Genomic DNA, 18,822 nt, shown 5'->3' with positions numbered 1-18,822 from the left:
GAAAAATAGATAGTACCTGCCAAGAGAAGATTTGTCGACTCACTGAGAAAATAACCCAGAGGAACGGAGAGAAGCAAAAGTTTCATATATAATTTCCTGTCTTGCAGAGCTATGGTAGATATGTATGGTGTGTCTAAATAGTGCTGCTCAGAAAACGTTAAAATAATAGTGCTCAAAAAACGTTAGAATAATGGTGCTGATGCTGCTCGCTGAAAGAATAGTGGTCGATTTGTACGATGTAGACTTCCGCGTACATATCTATGTTCTTCTTTATTCGCCTGTGGCGGTTCAGCCAACTCTATCACACGTGCGGCGCGGCTAACAGCTGCTCGACCATTTCGACCTTCGCTACTGCCTGCTCGAATGTGGATTGTCCAGGTTGACGTAGTAGCGAACGTCTGGACGCAGCCTGGTCACAAACACTTCATGAACCCATTTTTTGACCATTAGCAAACGTCACTGACAGCTCCGCAACTTGGGGCGTCGCAGCTGCAGCACGCAGGCGCATTACGTTTTCTAGGCGGCGAAACCACAGCGAAAACTGCGTGGCTCGTCGCCTGAACCTGTAAACGGTATTTGCCTGGGTGTCGGCCCATCGGAGCTATACGTAGCAACGAGAGGGATAGCGTCAGTTCTAATCCCAACTGTCAAAACCGACTCACCTAAATTGTGAAGTATAAGTACCTTCGTCCGCTTTCCTTGTTAACGTGCTGGTTGCTGACCTGGCATCGTTCCATACTTCTGTAACCGTCAGGGCAGTAGCGTCTCGGAGCGTCTTCACATCTCTCCCATGTACGCTACCGTCATCGTTGGTTTCCTGCAAAGTACGCACGAGCCGCTCGGTGGTGCTCGTCATAGAAGCTGAGCTGTGTATCGGGGCAGTAGTCCTAGCATTAGAAGACAGAGTGCGCGAATGAGTAACGAGCGGATCCATCACATGACGATGTGAAAGATAAGAACTAGAAGCGTGGCGAACGAACGGCAGCCATCAACAAAATTCACCTTCATAACATACGAATAAATATCATATAACATAAATATATGACAAATGCGAAGAATAGGAAGCAGGTGGGGTAGTAGAAACAGGTTCAGTGGAATGTGTTTATTATACAGCAGGTAGAGAATGATGTGAGTGAAGTAATGAGTAGGCAGAGCGTTGTCTGCCGCACACTTAGATGGTACAAGTCGTTATGTCACGAAAATAACCATAACAGCGAACGGGTCTTTATGCCACGCCCTTTATCTATCATCGGAGTCGATGATATTGCCGTGGGCGACAACACGAACTTAATAAATTATGACAACAATTTCTAGTTCGACAAATATTTCTCTTCGTACGGCTCGACTGTTGCGGGGTTTGTGGAGTGGCGTGGGTGGTGCGTTGACGTTGAGCTGACAGAGGCTTCTCGATAGTGGATTGCTAATGGTGGCTTCAGAGTTCGGCTTGGTGCAGGTGGATTACAGTTGGTGGCTTGCTGACGGCTTATTGATGACGATGACGGTTGGCGTTGAGGTAGTGCTTACTTCTTGTATGGCGCAACGCAGTGGTTTATGTCCAAATCCTGGGATGTTTCGCAACATCCAAATTCAAATTCAAACACGAAGAAAGTTCCGAAACTCTAGCATCCCAATGGGCTCTAAGACCAGAGGAGATTGGGAGTGAAAGAGAACCAAAAACGGATTAAACTTCAAAAGAGACATAGCGAACGGACAATACTGACGAACTGCAAACACAACGAAGAACCGGAACAAAGTTAAAACGAAACCAAAACACTAAGAATATCTCTACAAAGTGAATCACTTGGCAAAGTAACGACACAGCTCACTATGACATCTCCACAATACTAATCTCGACATCGGGCCGGCCAACCTAAATACATATATACAGGACACCCCAGGCATGATCTCGCACCCCCTAGTGTTCCTCGGTCATGACCTCCCCGCCAGGCTAAAACAACGGGACCGGGACATTACGCCCGCTCCTCAACTGTTAATCTCTATCTGTTCCACTATCCGCAATTCAGGCGCCACATACCAGCACATCTCTCCACAACAACTCATCACAACAGATTAAACGCGCTAAGCAGCCTAAATGCCCTACTGCTGTTGCCCCGTAAACCCCAACCACTGTACATAACTACGATAACCGAACTCAACATAAACGGTACCACTGCATCGGATATAATCTATAACCACGCAACTTCTGCACTGGAACTCAGAATCACTGCTCAACGTACCCTAGCGCGGCAACCTTTCTAAAACACAGTTTATACTCACGTCAGGAACTTTCCATTGTTTCTCCTTTTTCTTTTTAGAAGTTGTTTTTTTTGGGATTCGTGCTTTTTCCTTTTTTGCATTATCATAAGTACCACATGAATACAAAAGTTGCCGCTAACACTTTAGTGCTCCGTAGGCTGTTCGCACCTCCGACTACATGGCAGCGAGGGGTGAACCACTCGCTGCTACCAGTAAGCATTGCGGCTCTTAACCCACCCAAAGAGCAGACCTTACCTCTGGTAGCTGATCTGTGCTTCGCCGCCAGCGGGTGCATCATCGAGAGGCATCGGCTTGCATCGTTGTCCTTGGTGTTGTCGTCCCATGCGTCTTTGCCTAGGCCTAGTGTGTCCGGTAGCTAAGGTCCTCTCCGTGTGCTCCAGGCGTGGGCTCATAAGAGACCAGGAGCGAGGCTGCTCCGCCTCCAGTATTGGAGAGCTCCGCCTCCAGTATTGGAGAGCTCCGCCGCCAAATGGAATCTTATCGATGTCGATTAACTGACTAACTTAAAATGATTAAAGATTAACTTGCAATGAGGTGCATTACTTACATCACTCATTTGTGCCATAACAAAGAACTTAGCTCAGAAGTGGAGATGGTGTACCGGCTGATGACATTTATAAAACATCAACATTCTGGCGCACCCTCTAATGTAGTCGGGAAAACTGTCTTTGCTTTGTTGGTCACATTATAGGGAGACCATCACATTGTCTAGTCTAAGTTATCTCTAGGATATTCACAGTCCTAAACCGGAAGATGCTACCTGGATGTAAGAGGAGTAAAAGAAGGAAGTGGTAAAGGAGAATCTGAAGAAACTTTGCATTGACAGGCAGTTCAAGCCAGGCGTTAGTTTTCACAGAATATGGAACAGCAACGGATGGATAAACTGTGCGCAAGCTCTAGCGGAGGATCGAACAGGATGGGCTCGAATATGTTCAAGTCACCTCGACGAAGATGAGGATAAGCTGCGTTACGCCATAACATCCTCCTGCCATTTAAATCAAGTAAATCCAGGAATCGGAGCACTACTGTAATAAAGCTTCCTTCCAAGAGCTTCCTTTTGTTGGGAATATTAAATCACTCATAAATACAAATAAAAGAATTGCCATTCAGGTACGTATATGCAGATACAAGAATATTTCCTGCCGAATTCTTTTTCCAAAAAAAAAAACGAGCCCCTGCTCCAAGTTTAGAGTTTTTATAAGGGTTTTTTTTTCAGGGGTTATTATATTACTATGTGCTCATCCATTTATTATAGTCAGCTCTGCACTTGAAAAATTATTTAACCATGAGATATATAAACATTTTGAGCAGCATTAGTAATATTATGAGTCATTATATAGCGTTGATGTGTGTTAGCAGTATTATGGTGATTTGACTCTCATGATTCTTGAAAGAAGTGGCTTTATTGTTGCCATTAACAAGGACATTTTGCGGAGATCCTTTTGGAAGATTCTTTGGTCAGTCTAATCTGTCTTATTGACATTAGTGGAATCAGTGAATAAATTTCAAAATTTTTGGATATTCTTAATGTAACAACATATAATCTTATGTTTTCTAATTCTTTTTATTTGCACTTGTTGACTACTTGGGTTCCTTTTCTATTACTCATGGATTATTTAGTTATTTCGAATATATTTCTGAAATGTGCGTTATAACACTGGTCATTTTTTAGATCACACATTCATTTAAAAAGGAATAATAATTAAATGAAGACTCATGATGTGGAAATAGAATTAATGTTGATTATTTGTGAACTGTTTATCGTTTACTGGACCGTTTACAATGTCCATCAACATCACCTTTGAGAATTAGCATTTTTGAAGCTTCTGCTCACTGCTACTACCGCACCAGTGTGACTGTTTGTGTAAAGATTGATTTTTTATCTCATGTTACATATTTTCATATTTGTTTCTTCTTTGATTGTGTACTACTTTTTAAGCCGAACCAAGATTGTTATTGATCTTTATTCTGGCTAACGTTTCGGCGTCGTCGCCTTCTTCAGAGCCTGGAAAAATCAAAGACACGTGTAATCTACTCTCTCAAACGTCTCGTCATCCCACAAGATATGATTTAGCAAAAAGATTATTTAATCTTTAATCTTGGTTCTGCTTAAAAAGTAGTACACAATCAAACTCTACGATGCCAAGATTCAAAAAAGGAACTGTTTCTTCTTTGTTCTTTAAGCGTCTTCTGGATCTCATTTAATTTGGCATGAATATGAATGAACAACACTGTTACAACACTGTTTTTTAGGCTACTGCTGTTAAATTCAAGTGATCTCTGTTGAGCTTGAAAAGTGCAAATAATCAAATAATCTAGCACGGCAAAATTTAAGGAAGAGATTATGTACATTATTTCACACAAGATTCTATTCTATTTTCTATCTCTTCTTGAAACGACAAAAGAGATAGTACCCGAGAACCAGCCAGAAGTAGAATTTTTTTCCGTGAAAACTTCCGAAAGACTTTTGGGTAGGGCAGGATGCGTTCAGCCAGGGGCAGGTGACGTGCCTGCAGCGACGCATGCCCTTTTTTGTCTCTGACGCGAGAGAATTCGCTCCCTCTGCTTTCTGGAAATCGAGGGTGCAGCGCGCTTACGCAACTGGACACACTCACCATTGTATGTACCTAACAAATAGGAATTTTGAACTATCCTTTTTAAAATCTCGCCAAAAAGAATTCTTGCTGTAAAATTTGTTTTTTTGATCAAATCATCTAACTATGTCATTGTTATGAAACGAAAAGAATGCAAAAGAAAAGAATTCGTATGCATTGTTGTAATTGTAATGATCGGTTGTAATCTTCCTTGTAGAGCATCACCGTGTTCGAACTCGGCAGTAGCAGAATTGTTGTGGACCAATTCCAAGAATACACCGTCCTCCTGCCGAAAATCTACCTCTTCTTATAACAGGAGAGTTTAGCTTAAAGCCATCTGCTGTGGAGCGAATATGGGCCTGAATTATTTTGAGCTGTCATAGGATCCCTAGAAAAATATACCGTGCATCCCGATATGGTGGGGGGAAAAATCACTAACTCACTGAGAAAATTCCTCCGGAGGGGCGGACCGAGACAACAGTTTCATATATAGTTTCATTGTCGACTTTCAGAGCTAAGGTAGATATGGTCTGAATGGTGCTTTTTTTTTGTTAAAAGAAGTAGAAACAGAAAAGCAACAACGAGAATGGGATAAAAACCTAAAAATGACATAGATGTCGATAAATATACAATATATGTACTTATAAAAGTGGTTGCAGTTTACTCCGTTTGTCCTTTTCTTAAATAAAGTCGCGGTGACCGCGCGTTCTCGATCAGATCGCAGCGGAAGCAAATAAGAATGAAGCCGTGAGCGCAAACGTCGTGGCCTTGCGATAGGAGCGACATCAGGGAGTGTTCAGGAATTGACTGAAGATTATCGTCAAGTTTGCGTTACGTCGTAATCTTCGCTTATCGCTTACGGTTCTCACATTGCGTACACTTTAAGCTATGAGAGGTGGACAACTTGCAGGACTCTTGCTGTGCGCATCATTTACATCACTTACTGGCTCATCCTTAAGGGCAGGACCCGAGTGAACATTTCAGAAAGTTTTGCAATTAAATCAGCATATCCCTCATTGCTGACATAGTGCATTTCTGCTATCTTCTGGGCATTTTATTCTTGTCGAAACGACTACAGTATTTGCAGCTAATAACAGTTAAAAAAAACAGTAATTTTTTTCTTTTTCATTTTCATGACCTACGCACTGTTTAGGCAAATAATGTGGTAGTTCCTGTAACGAACGACTGAATGACTATGACAGCTGCGTAGCAAATGTACTCGTGCTCTTAGCTGTAGCAGTTTTTAGGTTCATGCAAATGATGAAAACTGGGACATATCCATATTTTGAAGAAAAAAAGAGATATTTCAATTGTTGTGTTGGAAACAAACAAAATTCTCTTAGATTTGTAGCTTTACTTACACTTACTAGAGTTTTTTTTTTTAAATTCATTACTTTATTACATTCCAAATAATCCCCAAAAGAACACATTGAAAAAGTTCACGTATGCAGCTATCGTATGTATATAGTCGATTCACCTTCTCAAGCTGTATTCATCATGATTTAGAAGATAAAAATAAGAAAAAAGGAGGTGTAGAAGAAGGATCTACAAGAAAATTTTACACTTACTGAATTGTAGAAATTTTTCATGCATAATCCAGTTTTTATGTGTTCTTGTATAGCCACATTCACGTTTTCCGTCAAGAAAATGCCCAATTCCTCCTCGATTTTTTGATCTCTATAAGAAAACTAGAATTTGTTCTACATATAAATATAACATCTTTGATCTTAACTCTTTTCTAATTCACCAACTTGAAAACCGAGGTGTTGAACTGACATAAGCAGTAGTGTGAAGAAATAGGTAAAGTACGACAATTTCGAATTCCTTTCCATTTTCTTAACAATGACGACCCTTTACTGAGCGGTGACATATCCAGAAAAGCGCTATCACTGAAGTTCTTTTCTGGTTGAATCTAAAAATCCAGTGTACTCCGCGTAAGACATAGAAAATATGCTTATTTAAAAAAGCTTAACTTTGCAATATCCATGAGAGTAGCATGTACATCAAATGCCGTTATTAGCTCCATAGATTTACTCCTTAATTGCTTATGGATGCTAGAATTGCGATATTTTTCTGGAATTGTTATCAACAACAATGGATTGTTTGTTTCGTAACGACTGAGAGCAGTGATGCCTACCTGGAAATTTTTCTATTTAGGATTGTTTAAAAACTTTACAGCGTTACTTCCTAATCTTCTTTAGAATTTATGGATCTGCGCTATGTTCTAATTTTTTTTTCTTCAAAGTGTTAGTATTGGGCAGTTGTTTCCTTATTCCGAGCAGTTTCTGACGGTAACGTCAACGCTCATTTGTACTTAAAATTACTGTAGCTAGGAAAAAAAAATAAAAGTAATTGTTTGTTTGTTGACGGCTGCATAACATAATTGCAAATTCAACTTTCTTTGAATTTTGGGATTGCTTAGTTGAATCATATACTACTTTTCCTGACCAACACGAAGAACGAGGTGCGCGATTCATAACTTGATTGAAGATGTGAGAATGGCGATTCACGCTGCGTAGTACTGTCCATTTCGATACTGGCAAATCAATACGACGCCGCAGGCTGTCCTCGGACTCGCTGCTGCTGAAAGCCATCCGAACAAGCAACTTTCATCCCTTCTAGATTACTTTTTTGCACACCCGGTGGTGATTTTCTCTTTGTAGGCTTCCGTATTCTTCACATATTGGTTGATGCAGTTGTGAGATCGTCCAGGTTGTGCCGCGAACTTCATGTTTGAAAGACCAGCCTCGTGAAATGCATCGGCCTCAGCTTGCTCGCCATTGAAGCAGACGATGAAAATTACTTTTTACGCAGCGTTATGGACCTATTTGTGCCCAACTTTGCATGAGAAATCCATGATCGTGGGACAACCTCAGGTGGAGCTAAAATTTTGCACCGGCCTATTTCTCAATAAGCGTTCGTGGCATCCCGCACTCATCAGGTGGCCTGCCAAGGGTACTTGTGTGGAGGTTTTTGCGGGTTGCAGAAATACGATGGTGGTATTACCTGGCTTTGGTAATCCGTTTTTAGGCTGCTATTAGGAAAATCAGGGGTGGACCTAAGATTTTGCACCACACTGTATTTTGATCTCCTTCTTTGACCTTGTCTTTAAGTTTTCTGTTTGCTACTTCATATGTTGTGAGGTGAAGAAGCGTTTGAGGGAATAGATTACACGTGTCTTTGATTCTCCATTTCTGAAGAAGGTGATCACGTCGAGACGTTAGCCAAACTAAGAATTAATAACCATCTTGGTTCTGGTTCTGCTCAAAGAAAGAAGTGCAAAAGAATTAGTTTAAAAAAGGACAAATGATGAAAAATCAGCAAAGAACCCACGCCACTGGCTCGTGGCCCGTGATCGCCCATAAGAAAAACGAACGCATTCCGAAGGTTCTTCTCGTTCTCTTGGAAAAATTTTAGAAAATGCTTATCAACACCAAAGATTGTTCCAGATTTAGAGTGAGCAAGTGTAGTAGGCCATATCTGAGCAATTTTTGGAACTCCTGGAACATTCCAATATTTTTTCCTCGAGTTAAAACAAACATGGAGTAAATTTCAAATCGAAAGGCATTGGAAAAGTCTAAGAAGAATAAGTCGTCGGACCTTTGTAGGATCTGATAAAATTCTCCAGATAGTCCAACATTTCAATGTGTCTTTGGCTGCAGGACCGCTTGAAAATGCGTTGGAATATTTCTTTTTGTTGAATAAGTAGAGCGAAAGGCCTCAATTACCGCTTTCTTCACATTTAACAAGAAAATAGAAAGAAACCGAGAAATAAAAAGAGTAACGGAATAACGAAGAAAAGAACTCTGCAAAAACCTCCAGACGTGATCCGCTTCGAGATTCTTGAAACCTGAGCAGTTGGGATAGAAAACTATGCCAGCCAGATGGTCCTGTGCGATCATGGTCTAAAATATAGGCGTAGGTTGAAATTTTCAAATTTTCCTGGAAAATGATTTCATCGAAGAAGATCCACGTGAATAACTAGTAAAAAATCAATAGAATGAAATGGAATTACATAATAAACCTTGTATCCATGCGCACCAAATTGGTGCAGATGATAGTCATACTTATCCAAGTATTCCTGGCAGATCTTATCTCGGTCCCAATCAGGATCCATCGGTGGAAGTCCGACTATTGATCGATCAACCAGCTCTATTGATTTACCTAAACACTGGATTTAGAAATGTCCAGCGAATGAGGATTCCTTAAACATTCCCATGATCAAACCACGGACATACCGAATGCAAGAGGGAATCCATTGGGTTTGCTATTTTCACCAACTCTATTCAAAAATTCCATGAATACTGCGCCCATATTTCTTTTAAGATAGTCGATAGTTCTTGGTAGAGACATGAAAAATCAAATAAGTTCAAAGTAGAGAAAAAATATTGGAATCGAAGTTATATGATCTTCACCAGGAGGAGGAATGAGAATATCCGAGGTTTTCGCGGGGTTAAAATCTTCTTTTTGTTGTTATTATTATTTTTTCTATTTTCTTTCAACGCCTGTATACCTATAACTGTTACCATGATGTATTTAACATCATTTATTTATAGCTCTGGGGCGGGTGTGGCGCAGTCGGTTAGAGGTCCGTTACAGTCACACTGTCAAGGGTTCGAAACCGCCCTAGTGCAAACCAAGCCTTTCATCCCTCCGGGGTCGATAAATTGGTACCAGACGTATCTGGGAGGATAGAAACATTAACTTCATACATCCGCTTGTCCCCGCAAGTCCTTGTATAGGCCAACACACGTTCCAAAACCTCATCGATTACGAATTCCAGTAAAACGCGTTGGCGCATCCCAAGCGGATTGATACGCCAGTGGCTTTATCCTTTGACTTTTTATTTACAGCTCTTCTATTTATCCTTTCCTCTATACTTTGTCGTATGAATTTGAATTGTTTTGTTTTTGAGTGTGCTTATTGTTTGGGGTGGTGGTGGGGACTGTAGCATAGTAACAAGAAGATACCAATACAGCTGGTCGGCGCCGTAGGTGGTACGACTCCGCCGCGCAAGAATCCGGCGATTTCGTTGGAATCGCAAATTAGTATCCTATGTACCTTTCCAGGAGATCAAGGACTACGGACTCGATGCAGCGGTCGGACCCGCAATTAGTCGTGTATAAAAAATAATCTTGACGCAAAAGGACTTATATAGTATGTGATATAGTATATGTTGGAAAATTTGTAGGTCACCACCAAGTTAAATTTTAAGAAAAAAAAACAACGGAAAGGAAAAAAAATAAAATGTTTGCAGTTGAAAGACTCCAACCCGCACTAGTAGTTCGAATGTTCTTTTGTCTTGAAACCTCGGCATATTCTGTCTGTGTTTTGTTATAGTGTGCCTAATAGTTATAGTCAGTAAGCGATAAGGGTGAGGAATTCGTAGTCATGTTACGAGCTCTGTTTCGGGAAATAACAAATCTTCACTTGCAAGATGAAACGATCTATCGCTGCGTAACAGAGAAAGAATTCTTTGTGCTGTGCTACGCTACGCTACGCTTGAATCATGTATGGATGACTATGGGAAAATTTGCTGGTCTTGACGAACGATTTGGAAGCCCCCTCAAGCTTGACAAACCGACCTACCCTGTGTTCTATAGCCTCATCAAAACGCATAAACTGAAACCCGATGAGATGAACTCAACATCAGCGGCAACATTCAAAATCTGACCAATAATAAGTTGTGTTGGAGGACCAACGGATCGAATTTCGCGGTTCCTTAATAAAATCGTGAGTCAAATTTCGCCTAAAATGTCATCTCATTTGTCGAATACGCACCATTTCTTTGAGCGATTACGCAATGCGAGAGTTGTGCGCAATTGCGTAATAGAGTCCTTTGATGTAACCTCACTCTATACGAGTGTAAAAAACAGTGGGGCGCTGCAAACTCTCTCTGAGATGATAGATTTATACGGTAACAACTTTGAAACATATGGACTTAGTAGATCTCGCATAATAACACTTATCAAGGAATGCCTGAATTGTGATATCTTCAGGTGGTCAGGAAATTATTTCGCACAACTGAGAGAACTAGCAATGGGTCAGCGATTAGCACCAGTACTGGCGATCTGCTTCATGAGCAGAATCGAATAACCAGTGCAACCAAGAACGACACGAATCACGAAGACTAGCCTTAAAAATTGCATGTGCTCATGGTCATACAGTATGTCCGCATTACCGAAGAACCCGCACTGTAAATAAATGTTCCGCGCGAAAACAAAATTTCTCTTTGTCTTCCTTTTTCTCTGACAGTGTCAGTGCCGCTGTTCAGCGCAGCATTACCCAAGCACAATTACAAGATGACGTGATCTTGGTAAACATCCCAAATGCAAACATCAAAAGCCAGCTTGTTAGAAACAGACTATATGATAGATACTGCATCTGTGAAAGATATGTTATTTGTCCATACGGAAAGACAGGCGACTGCGCACAAATGGGGGTAATATATGAGACTGAGTGCTTGATGTGCAATGCAACTTACATTGAGGAGACCGGTAGGAATGTTGGAGTGAGGATTAATGAACACATGGCAGAAAAACGACGAAAAAGTTTGATAACACCACTAGGAAGGCACAGACATGAGGCCCACAACGGAAACGATTACGATGTGAAATACGTTATACTGGCTCACGAAATAGAAATATCGGCAGGGAAGACGTTGGAGGCGTTTTTTATTCTTAAAAGAAACCCTTCAGTGAATAATAGGAATGAATGCTTGTCGATAATTACTACTTTGCTCATTCGCTACTCATTCGCTGGTACACTGAGTGACAAGTGCGTGCAACCAGCCGCGCCACATCCGGTGGAGCAACGTAGGACTATTTTCAATGTAGATGGGGTCTGCTTTCACTACCCTGAACGATTATCGAAACACTGACCCTGGGTAGTTTGGCACTTGACGGGATAAACGTAGCATTGTTCCAGACATCCTCTATTTAGGCCTCTGAAGACGGTGAAGAAGCCGAAACGTCAGGCAAATAAAGGTTCCATCTAAAATCCTCGCAGGCACACTATAACAAAACACTCTAACCTGCAATTTTTGAACTCGTTGTTCGACCCCTTATCCATTAGGCCACAAGGCCGAACCAGTACTTGATTAAAGGCATCACCCCACGAATCTGAGGTGGTGCAGATTTCAGGTGGAGTGTTCGTATACGGGATGGGAGACTATGGAGAGGGGGGTGATTCCGTCCATTTCTTCCTAATTGCCGTAAAAAAACGGCTCAAAAAAAAAAAGAAAAAAAAAGGAAAAAAAGAACGAGGCCGCGCCGCACAAATCTGGCGCGCTCCAGTCGAACTCTCTGTAGAAAATAGTGCGCCAAAACGCCTGAAGCCGTATTTTCCGGGCCGTTTTTTACGGCAGTTAGGAAGAAGTGGACGGAATCACCCCACTCTCCATAGTCTGCCATCCCGTATACGAATACTCCACCTGAAATCCGTACCACCTCAGATTCGTGGAGTGATGCTTTTAAGGAATTCTTCTAGCAACCACGCGTTCGTTGTGGTGACCTCTTTCTACTGTGGGACATTCGCCTGTTCTCAAAATTTGAAAAACTTCTGATAAACGTAACCAGATAGAATTATCCTTGGTGAAAAAGAAGGACTCTTAATGCTGTTTCAGGTTTCATTCAGGGTATACCAAAAATTTTCTTCTTCGCTCATTGTAGTGACTGCAATAAGCATCATATCATATGAATGAATGTTCCTAAACCTTTTGAAAAAAAAGCCAAAAAGTTGATAAAGGAAGTTCGAAAAAGTTAAGTATACAAGTTATGTAGACAGAATAATCGCTAATGTGAATAATTTGGCTGTTATTTTACAGTGATGCGTTGAAATTGCATTCCTTCACACCAAAAAGCTGCAAAGATATCTTATGGAGGGCTACACTTGAACTATAACCATTATGAACGTCTGGCTTACGCCGGATCCCACGAAGCACCACAAATCTTCTTGTGGTTCTCGCTTCGTTCGCTCCACTGGTCAAAATTAATAGCAGTGACACGTTCTGCAAATCTTCGCTACAGAATCACGTGCCTTTTTCCTAACGGCTTTTTGGTTTCTCTCTGAAAATTTAAGCATTGGTGAACGTTTTTAGTTTTCTTCTCAAAGGCGTCAGTACTACATACGGAGTATACTCAAAGTTGATTTCACGCATATATTCCTTCGATATCGCTATAATCTGAGAACATTATTCGCGTATTGAGTTTTTCTAGTTTATTCTCAACATTTGGCCGAGAATGGTCTGTTAAGACGAAAATCACATGAACGTCGTACTGGTGAAGATTAGGTTCTACGTTAAATCACGTGAACTGTTGGCCACTGTTTAAAGGCATCACCTCGCGAATCTGAGGTGGTACGGATTTCAGGTGGAGTATTGGTACGCGGCATAGTAGATTATGGAGAGGGGAGTGATTCCGTCCATTTCTTCCTGATTGCCGTAAAAAACGGTCCGGAAGGTGCGGCGCGTGCACACGGCTGACGCGCTCCAATCGAACTCGTTGTAGAAAATAGCGCGTCGAAGCCATATCTTCCGGGCCATTTTTTACAACAATTAGGAAAAGATAGACGGAATCACCCCCTCTCCATAATCTACGATCCCGTATACGAATACTCCATCTGAAATCCGTACCATCTCAGATTCGTGGGGTGATGCCTTTAAGCAGCCATTTATATGCGTGTTTCCACCGTCTGAAGAAAGAATGTTTTGAATTTAAGGCAAACGTGCAGGAAAATAGATGCGCGGAGAACAAACATAGGGGTGAAATGCAACACATGGAGCTGTCACAACTATAAAACGTCTCATTTACTCTTTGTCAAATCCACATGAAGTTATTTCGCGATACTACTGGACCACGGGAAACCATTTCCACGCAGTTAGACCGGCCCGTCATATCCCACCGCTTTGAGGCGCTGGAATACGAATAAGATGGCAGTGGGACCCATCCATTCTGGAAATTTGTTTCACATTTGTGCACACATACACACGTGACAAACTAACCCCGATACTATACAGCATTGTCGTTGTTTTTTAGTGGTGACGTTTTTTTTTCTGAAGTTAATATTTTTTATGAAGTCGTTCGAACCTTTTCGCCATATAAGACGATACAGAATCAAGCACAATAATATACACGTCTGGTTTGACTGAGGGTGAAACCGGAGCATACCTGTAAACATAATTTTTTCTCATTTCATTGTAATAAAATAGAATGATTGAAAAATGAAGCATAAGGTCCCCTTAACTCAAAGATTTGTGAATGAATGTACGCTTCCTCTCTTGAGGTGTCATCAATGCAATACGACTCGATTATATCACATTTAAATGCTTCCGACGAGGGAAGACACCTCCAACGATCGGGAGAGTAGCGAAAATCGTTTACAGGTAGTACACATCTGGAGAAACCCGTAATTAGTTTTAAATCCGTGAAAAAAAAACACTCCCAATCACCGTACCTTGCTTTACACTGAAACCCCTTCGATTTTTCCTCATCCATGTACAGTTTCCCATTGGATAAAGTGGTCAGCGGGTCGTAAGGGATACAATCCTAAATAACTATGGATTCTTGGAAGCTGCTTAACTGCCGAAGAAACACTTGTAAACACCTTCATGGGATCGAAATTTGGATCAGGATACGATTGAACATCTGGGTCAAGATGATCGAATACAGTAAGATTACAGGTGTCAAACATTGAAGGAGTATTTATAGTGGGTTTCGTGAAAATAGCTAGCATAACAATAATAAGCCGTAAATAGTGGATATAACAGAGTTGTGGCATTTGAAATTTCTAAAAGTCGTCGAATAGGAGAGAAATATTGTACCTAAAACGTGTCAGATGGCTGTTCCTAAACGAGGATCTCCGATTAACTGCTCGATGCCGCCGATAATTAAAAGACGGTAAAGATGTTCTCAAAAATGATCGATGAAATGTATTTGTTGAGAATCACTGCCATCTTTATAGATGAACATCAAAGGCGCTACCTGCCCTCACATTGTTCAGGCACGGACGCAATTTCGAATCAATTTGAAATTGTTTTGAAGGAATCTACTCCAAGTTTAATCTTTTAGTTGAATTCTCTCGAAAGAATTTTTAATCAATCAGCAGCGAATCAATCAGTTAACCAGTTAACCAATCATCATCATCATTAAATCTTCGCAAAACTATTTTCTCTGCAAAATCCTTATTGTATTACAAAATCGGAGATAATGAGCTCCAGTATAAAAAAAACCCTTAAAAAATTTTTCTGAATGTGGAATGGGTAGCACTGAATAGGATGGAAGCCAAACTCAAACTCCATCTCTTTTTCCTTGCTGATCTGTGACTTAGTGACATTAACTTCAAAGGACGTTTCCCGCTCTATTTGCGAATTTTTGATGATTTTCTCGCTCGAATTAAGATTTTCCACCACTTGCTCTCAAAATCAATTTCAAAATCATCGCTGGCTTTCTTTGGTTGGATTCAGAGCTGGTATACTATAGCGAATCACCGACAACTCATCGTTCACTCTTGTGATCATCCAGAATCGGTAGCTTATAAGTCCCCTGTACTTGCAAAATTTTGTCTCGAACGAGAATCTATCTTCTTACGTAAGCTCGTGGTACTCGCGAATCACCGCACTACACTATAGAAACACTGCAATGATTCCTCATGTTCGACTGGTCTTGAATCTTGAACTTGAAAGCTTTTTATTGATTTGCTTCAGCTGTAGCGAAGATATTTATTATTGACATTTATCATTGGTGCTGATATTTATTAAAAGCTAACGTTTCGGCACTTTCGCCTTCGTCAGAGCCTGCAAAAAATCGAAGCCATCAGTGATTTATTCTTTCGATGGCTTTATCACTCCAGTGAAAGCATCCAAACGGTATGTGAACTCAAACAGCAACGCATCAGCCTTATTTGCTAGATTTGGTACCGGTAGTTCCTAATCGCAATGCACTCACCCTTTTCTGTTCATTTTTGGACTTTTGGAGCCCTCTTGTGTTCTGCGCGCTATTGTCGCGGACTCGAACGATAGTACCTAACTTCTACCTCCATTTTAGAGTTTTGATGGCGTATCCTACGGCATGCTCCAAGTGAGGTGGGTCTTTGTTAGGTCACCAAGATGCTCCTTGACCCGAGCATTCAGTGGGCGTCCAATTTCTTTTATGTAATAGTCACCACACAGTCTGCACCTCTCAAAGATACAACGTAGTGAATAGCCTATAAAAGATTCCGTTCTTAGCAGAGTGGTATGGAGCTGTGTACGGAAAACAAGTCTACAGAAGGACGTGGGGATTGTGGAACTATCACAAACGAACCTCAATGGTCAGCTGGTACGTAATCGGTGCGTATGACCGACTTAGCATTCATAGCTCCCAGCTGCGTAGTTTGTCCGTATGGCAGATAGGGTGATTGTATCAGAAGTGGTGTATCGCACCACGTGCAAGTCGTGAGATGACGATTATATGGGGGGAACGGAACGTCCCTTGTGTATTCGAGTGAAGAGAAATCCAGGTGAACTCGCTCTCCACCCAACTCGGAGCACACCGTATAGTACGTCATCAAAGCTTCCAAAATAATGTAGAAGTTAGGGTACTATTCTAGAGTCCGGGATCATAGCATACAGAACACAAGAGGCATTTTGCATCACCTCCAAAAGTCCAAAAATAAAGAAAAAAAGATTAGTGCATTGCAATCACAAACGAACTATCCCCACATCAATCTCTGTGCGAGTTTTGATCTACCGGGCGGGACGACAGGTCCCTATAAAACGATCCCCCGTGACTCTAGTTATGGTACGTGGTGGTCTGTTTCGTTATCAGATTCAGCAAATGAGGTAAGCATTAGCCGATGTGTTGCTGTCTGAGTTTACTTACCGTTTGAATGCTTTCTGAAGGGTAATAAGGTGACGGAGAGAATAAATCTCCGATGGTTTTGAATTTTTGCAGGCTCTGTCGAAGGCGATAATTCCGAAACGTTATTTGTTATTAAAGACCAGTACCAATCTTGGCTACAGCTCAAGCAAATCAATAAAAAAAAACCGTAGTACTCTTCAAATCGACCTCTATACCCATCTTGATTTGTTTTATTGGCTATTTTCAATTTCGTCTCACTATTTCTGGATTCCGAATCTAACGCGGTACTCTTCATGTTATAAAAAATTGTGATTTCACGGTGAAATACATGTTATTTAAAGAATTATTTATTTCTTAAATAGTTTTTTTAATACAACCGGTGTATGAAAAAGGCACAACACATCACGAACTTGTCACCACTGCGACTAGCATCGAGCTATGTAAACAGCTGCGATTACCTTATGCAACATGTGAACAAGATTCGAAACCCAAATCGATTGGAATAGTTGATCTACAGATCTAAACACACAATTTCTATAAACTACAGATATATAAAAAAATGGATGGTGGTCCCGAAGTTGAAAACCTACAGATGACGGGTTTATATTATGAATTAATTATCACAGAGCAATGAAATGTCGGAAGGATCCTGACAAAATCTGACATGGTTTGAGAGTTTCCCTCTCTCTATGCTTTCTTCTGGATTTTAACCGGGATTTGAATTCAAGAAAAAGAAATTCTTTTGTCGCTGTGTGATCTCCTGAGATAACAATGTGACACATATATGTACACAAATAATGACGACACAATATAAGCTTAAGTCTATGGTTTAGCACCGAACAAACACTGGGAGAATGGCAAGGAACCAATTCGGCTCCGCGGGCGGGGCTAACGTTAATTGGCCAGCAGGTCATGCCATTCACCAAGGGTGTGTTTAAGCGAACCTTCCGGAACCTTATGTGGACAATTGGCAATATTTCACAAGTTACCGTATTCAATGAGCGGGACAACTAGGCAAGTAGCTAAACAATTATTTCAATCAAAGAAGTCACAAGAAGCATCAAAGGCGTAGGTTTTTACTATCCCGGGGGCGGAGCTTGTAGTTCACCACGACTGTAGCTCACATACGGCTACGAAACAAAAAGAATATATTAATGAAAACATCCAGTCGACGTGATTTTCTCTCAGTAATCGTCGATAACCATTGTGGCTTCTTCAGCCGTGGATCGCAGATGAGACGATTTGATGAAGCACACCAACGAGAACAACAGGGAAAAGCAAGCTGTAAAAATCGATGAATTGATCGTGATCTAGATTTGTAGTCTGAAATATCAATGAACTAACCGGCAATAACAAGATAAACTCTTTGCGGTGTTATTAATGCGAAAAACGCTGCCAACGCTGCACTCATCACTAACAGTGTACTGGCGAACGCCAAATACTGGTATGATAGTCTCCGATTCTAAATGAAATCAATAAAATCAATACTGGCTCGAGAAAAAGACAAAAATGATCGCTCACATATCGTCCCACTGATACTCGATTATAGCAGAATGGACATACAACAGCACCTCGAAGGCGATGAAACTAAAAACGTTCGATGAAGTCATCCATTCATCCGATCATTTCATTTTAGCTAATCATCAAATCATCCGTACACTAGCAAATAAGGCCTTCTCGATGTCCCTATCTCTAGTAGTAGTTTTCAAATTGTCCTAGAGTAAGTAAAAAAAGGATAAAGTCACTGGCGTATCAATCCACTCGGGATGCGCTAACGCGTTTTACTGGAATTCGTAATCGTTGAGGATTTGGAACGTGTGTTGGCCTATACAAGGACTTGCGGGGGCAAGCGGATGTATGAAGTCAGTGTTTTTATCCTCCCAGACACGTCTGGTACCAATCTATCGACCCCGGAGGGATGAAAGGCTTGGTTTACACTAGGGCGGTTTCGAACCCTTGACAGTGTGGCTGTAACGGACCTCTAACCGACTGCCCTTTTTAGAGTAAGTATACTTAGCTAATTGGAAAATTCACTAGTATTTATATGAACGAACAGTTACTTGGAATAAACTAGTTAAGGATCCCATGTTCGTTTTTTTCTGGCTATTTTACTG

General features: G+C 41.0%; 4 protein-coding genes across 8 annotated transcripts in view; 1 reads left to right on the top strand and 3 right to left on the bottom strand.

Annotated features, from left to right (window-relative positions):
• Positions 1 to 182: 182 nt before the first annotated feature.
• On the bottom strand, positions 183 to 9,224 carry RB195_013509 (uncharacterized protein; the record flags this gene model as incomplete). 4 transcript variants are annotated; one of them, XM_064203360.1, is made up of 15 exons in its annotated part: positions 183 to 355; positions 433 to 557; positions 663 to 887; positions 2,512 to 2,779; positions 4,223 to 4,282; positions 5,173 to 5,230; positions 5,315 to 5,401; positions 6,440 to 6,548; positions 6,623 to 6,783; positions 6,874 to 7,008; positions 8,205 to 8,371; positions 8,472 to 8,590; positions 8,688 to 8,776; positions 8,887 to 9,035; positions 9,110 to 9,170. In XM_064203360.1, the coding sequence occupies 15 exons, from the start codon at positions 9,168 to 9,170 to the stop codon at positions 183 to 185; spliced, it is 1,986 nt and encodes a 661-aa protein (XP_064059240.1). The 4 variants fall into 4 exon arrangements, with proteins under 4 accessions (XP_064059240.1, XP_064059241.1, XP_064059242.1 ...); XM_064203361.1 differs by having other exon boundaries at positions 8,896 to 9,035; XM_064203358.1 differs by lacking the exons at positions 183 to 355; positions 433 to 557; positions 663 to 887; positions 2,512 to 2,779; positions 4,223 to 4,282 and having other exon boundaries at positions 5,093 to 5,230; positions 6,623 to 6,760; positions 6,845 to 7,008; positions 8,896 to 9,035; positions 9,110 to 9,224.
• Positions 9,225 to 10,262: 1,038 nt separating this feature from the next.
• On the top strand, positions 10,263 to 10,544 carry RB195_013508 (uncharacterized protein; the record flags this gene model as incomplete). Its single annotated transcript, XM_064203357.1, has 1 exon — positions 10,263 to 10,544. One exon carries the CDS (start codon positions 10,263 to 10,265, stop codon positions 10,542 to 10,544), a length of 282 nt encoding a protein of 93 aa, XP_064059238.1.
• On the bottom strand, positions 10,469 to 14,648 carry RB195_013507 (uncharacterized protein; the record flags this gene model as incomplete). Of its 2 annotated transcripts, none has more annotated exons than XM_064203355.1 (5): positions 10,469 to 10,592; positions 13,958 to 14,038; positions 14,139 to 14,264; positions 14,325 to 14,416; positions 14,475 to 14,648. In XM_064203355.1, 5 exons carry the CDS (start codon positions 14,646 to 14,648, stop codon positions 10,469 to 10,471), a joined length of 597 nt encoding a protein of 198 aa, XP_064059236.1. The 2 variants fall into 2 exon arrangements, with proteins under 2 accessions (XP_064059236.1, XP_064059237.1); XM_064203356.1 differs by lacking the exon at positions 10,469 to 10,592 and adding an exon at positions 10,916 to 11,006 and having other exon boundaries at positions 14,475 to 14,561.
• A 3,244-nt stretch (positions 14,649 to 17,892) lies between these two features.
• RB195_013506 (uncharacterized protein) overlaps positions 17,893 to 18,822 on the bottom strand; it is a gene marked incomplete at both ends in the record, with an annotated part of 34,412 nt that continues 33,482 nt past the window's right edge. The window contains 3 exons of the mRNA XM_064203354.1: positions 17,893 to 17,990; positions 18,053 to 18,170; positions 18,230 to 18,295. Coding sequence (XP_064059235.1) covers positions 17,893 to 17,990; positions 18,053 to 18,170; positions 18,230 to 18,295 — 282 coding nt within the window. The remainder of the gene's footprint in view (positions 17,991 to 18,052; positions 18,171 to 18,229; positions 18,296 to 18,822) is intronic.

This window comes from Necator americanus, chromosome V (assembly GCF_031761385.1).
Source record: "Necator americanus strain Aroian chromosome V, whole genome shotgun sequence".
NCBI classification, from domain to species: Eukaryota; Metazoa; Nematoda; class Chromadorea; order Rhabditida; family Ancylostomatidae; genus Necator; species Necator americanus.
The sequence above is the reverse complement of the archived record's forward strand: the minus strand, read 5'-3'. Positions and strand labels throughout refer to the sequence as shown.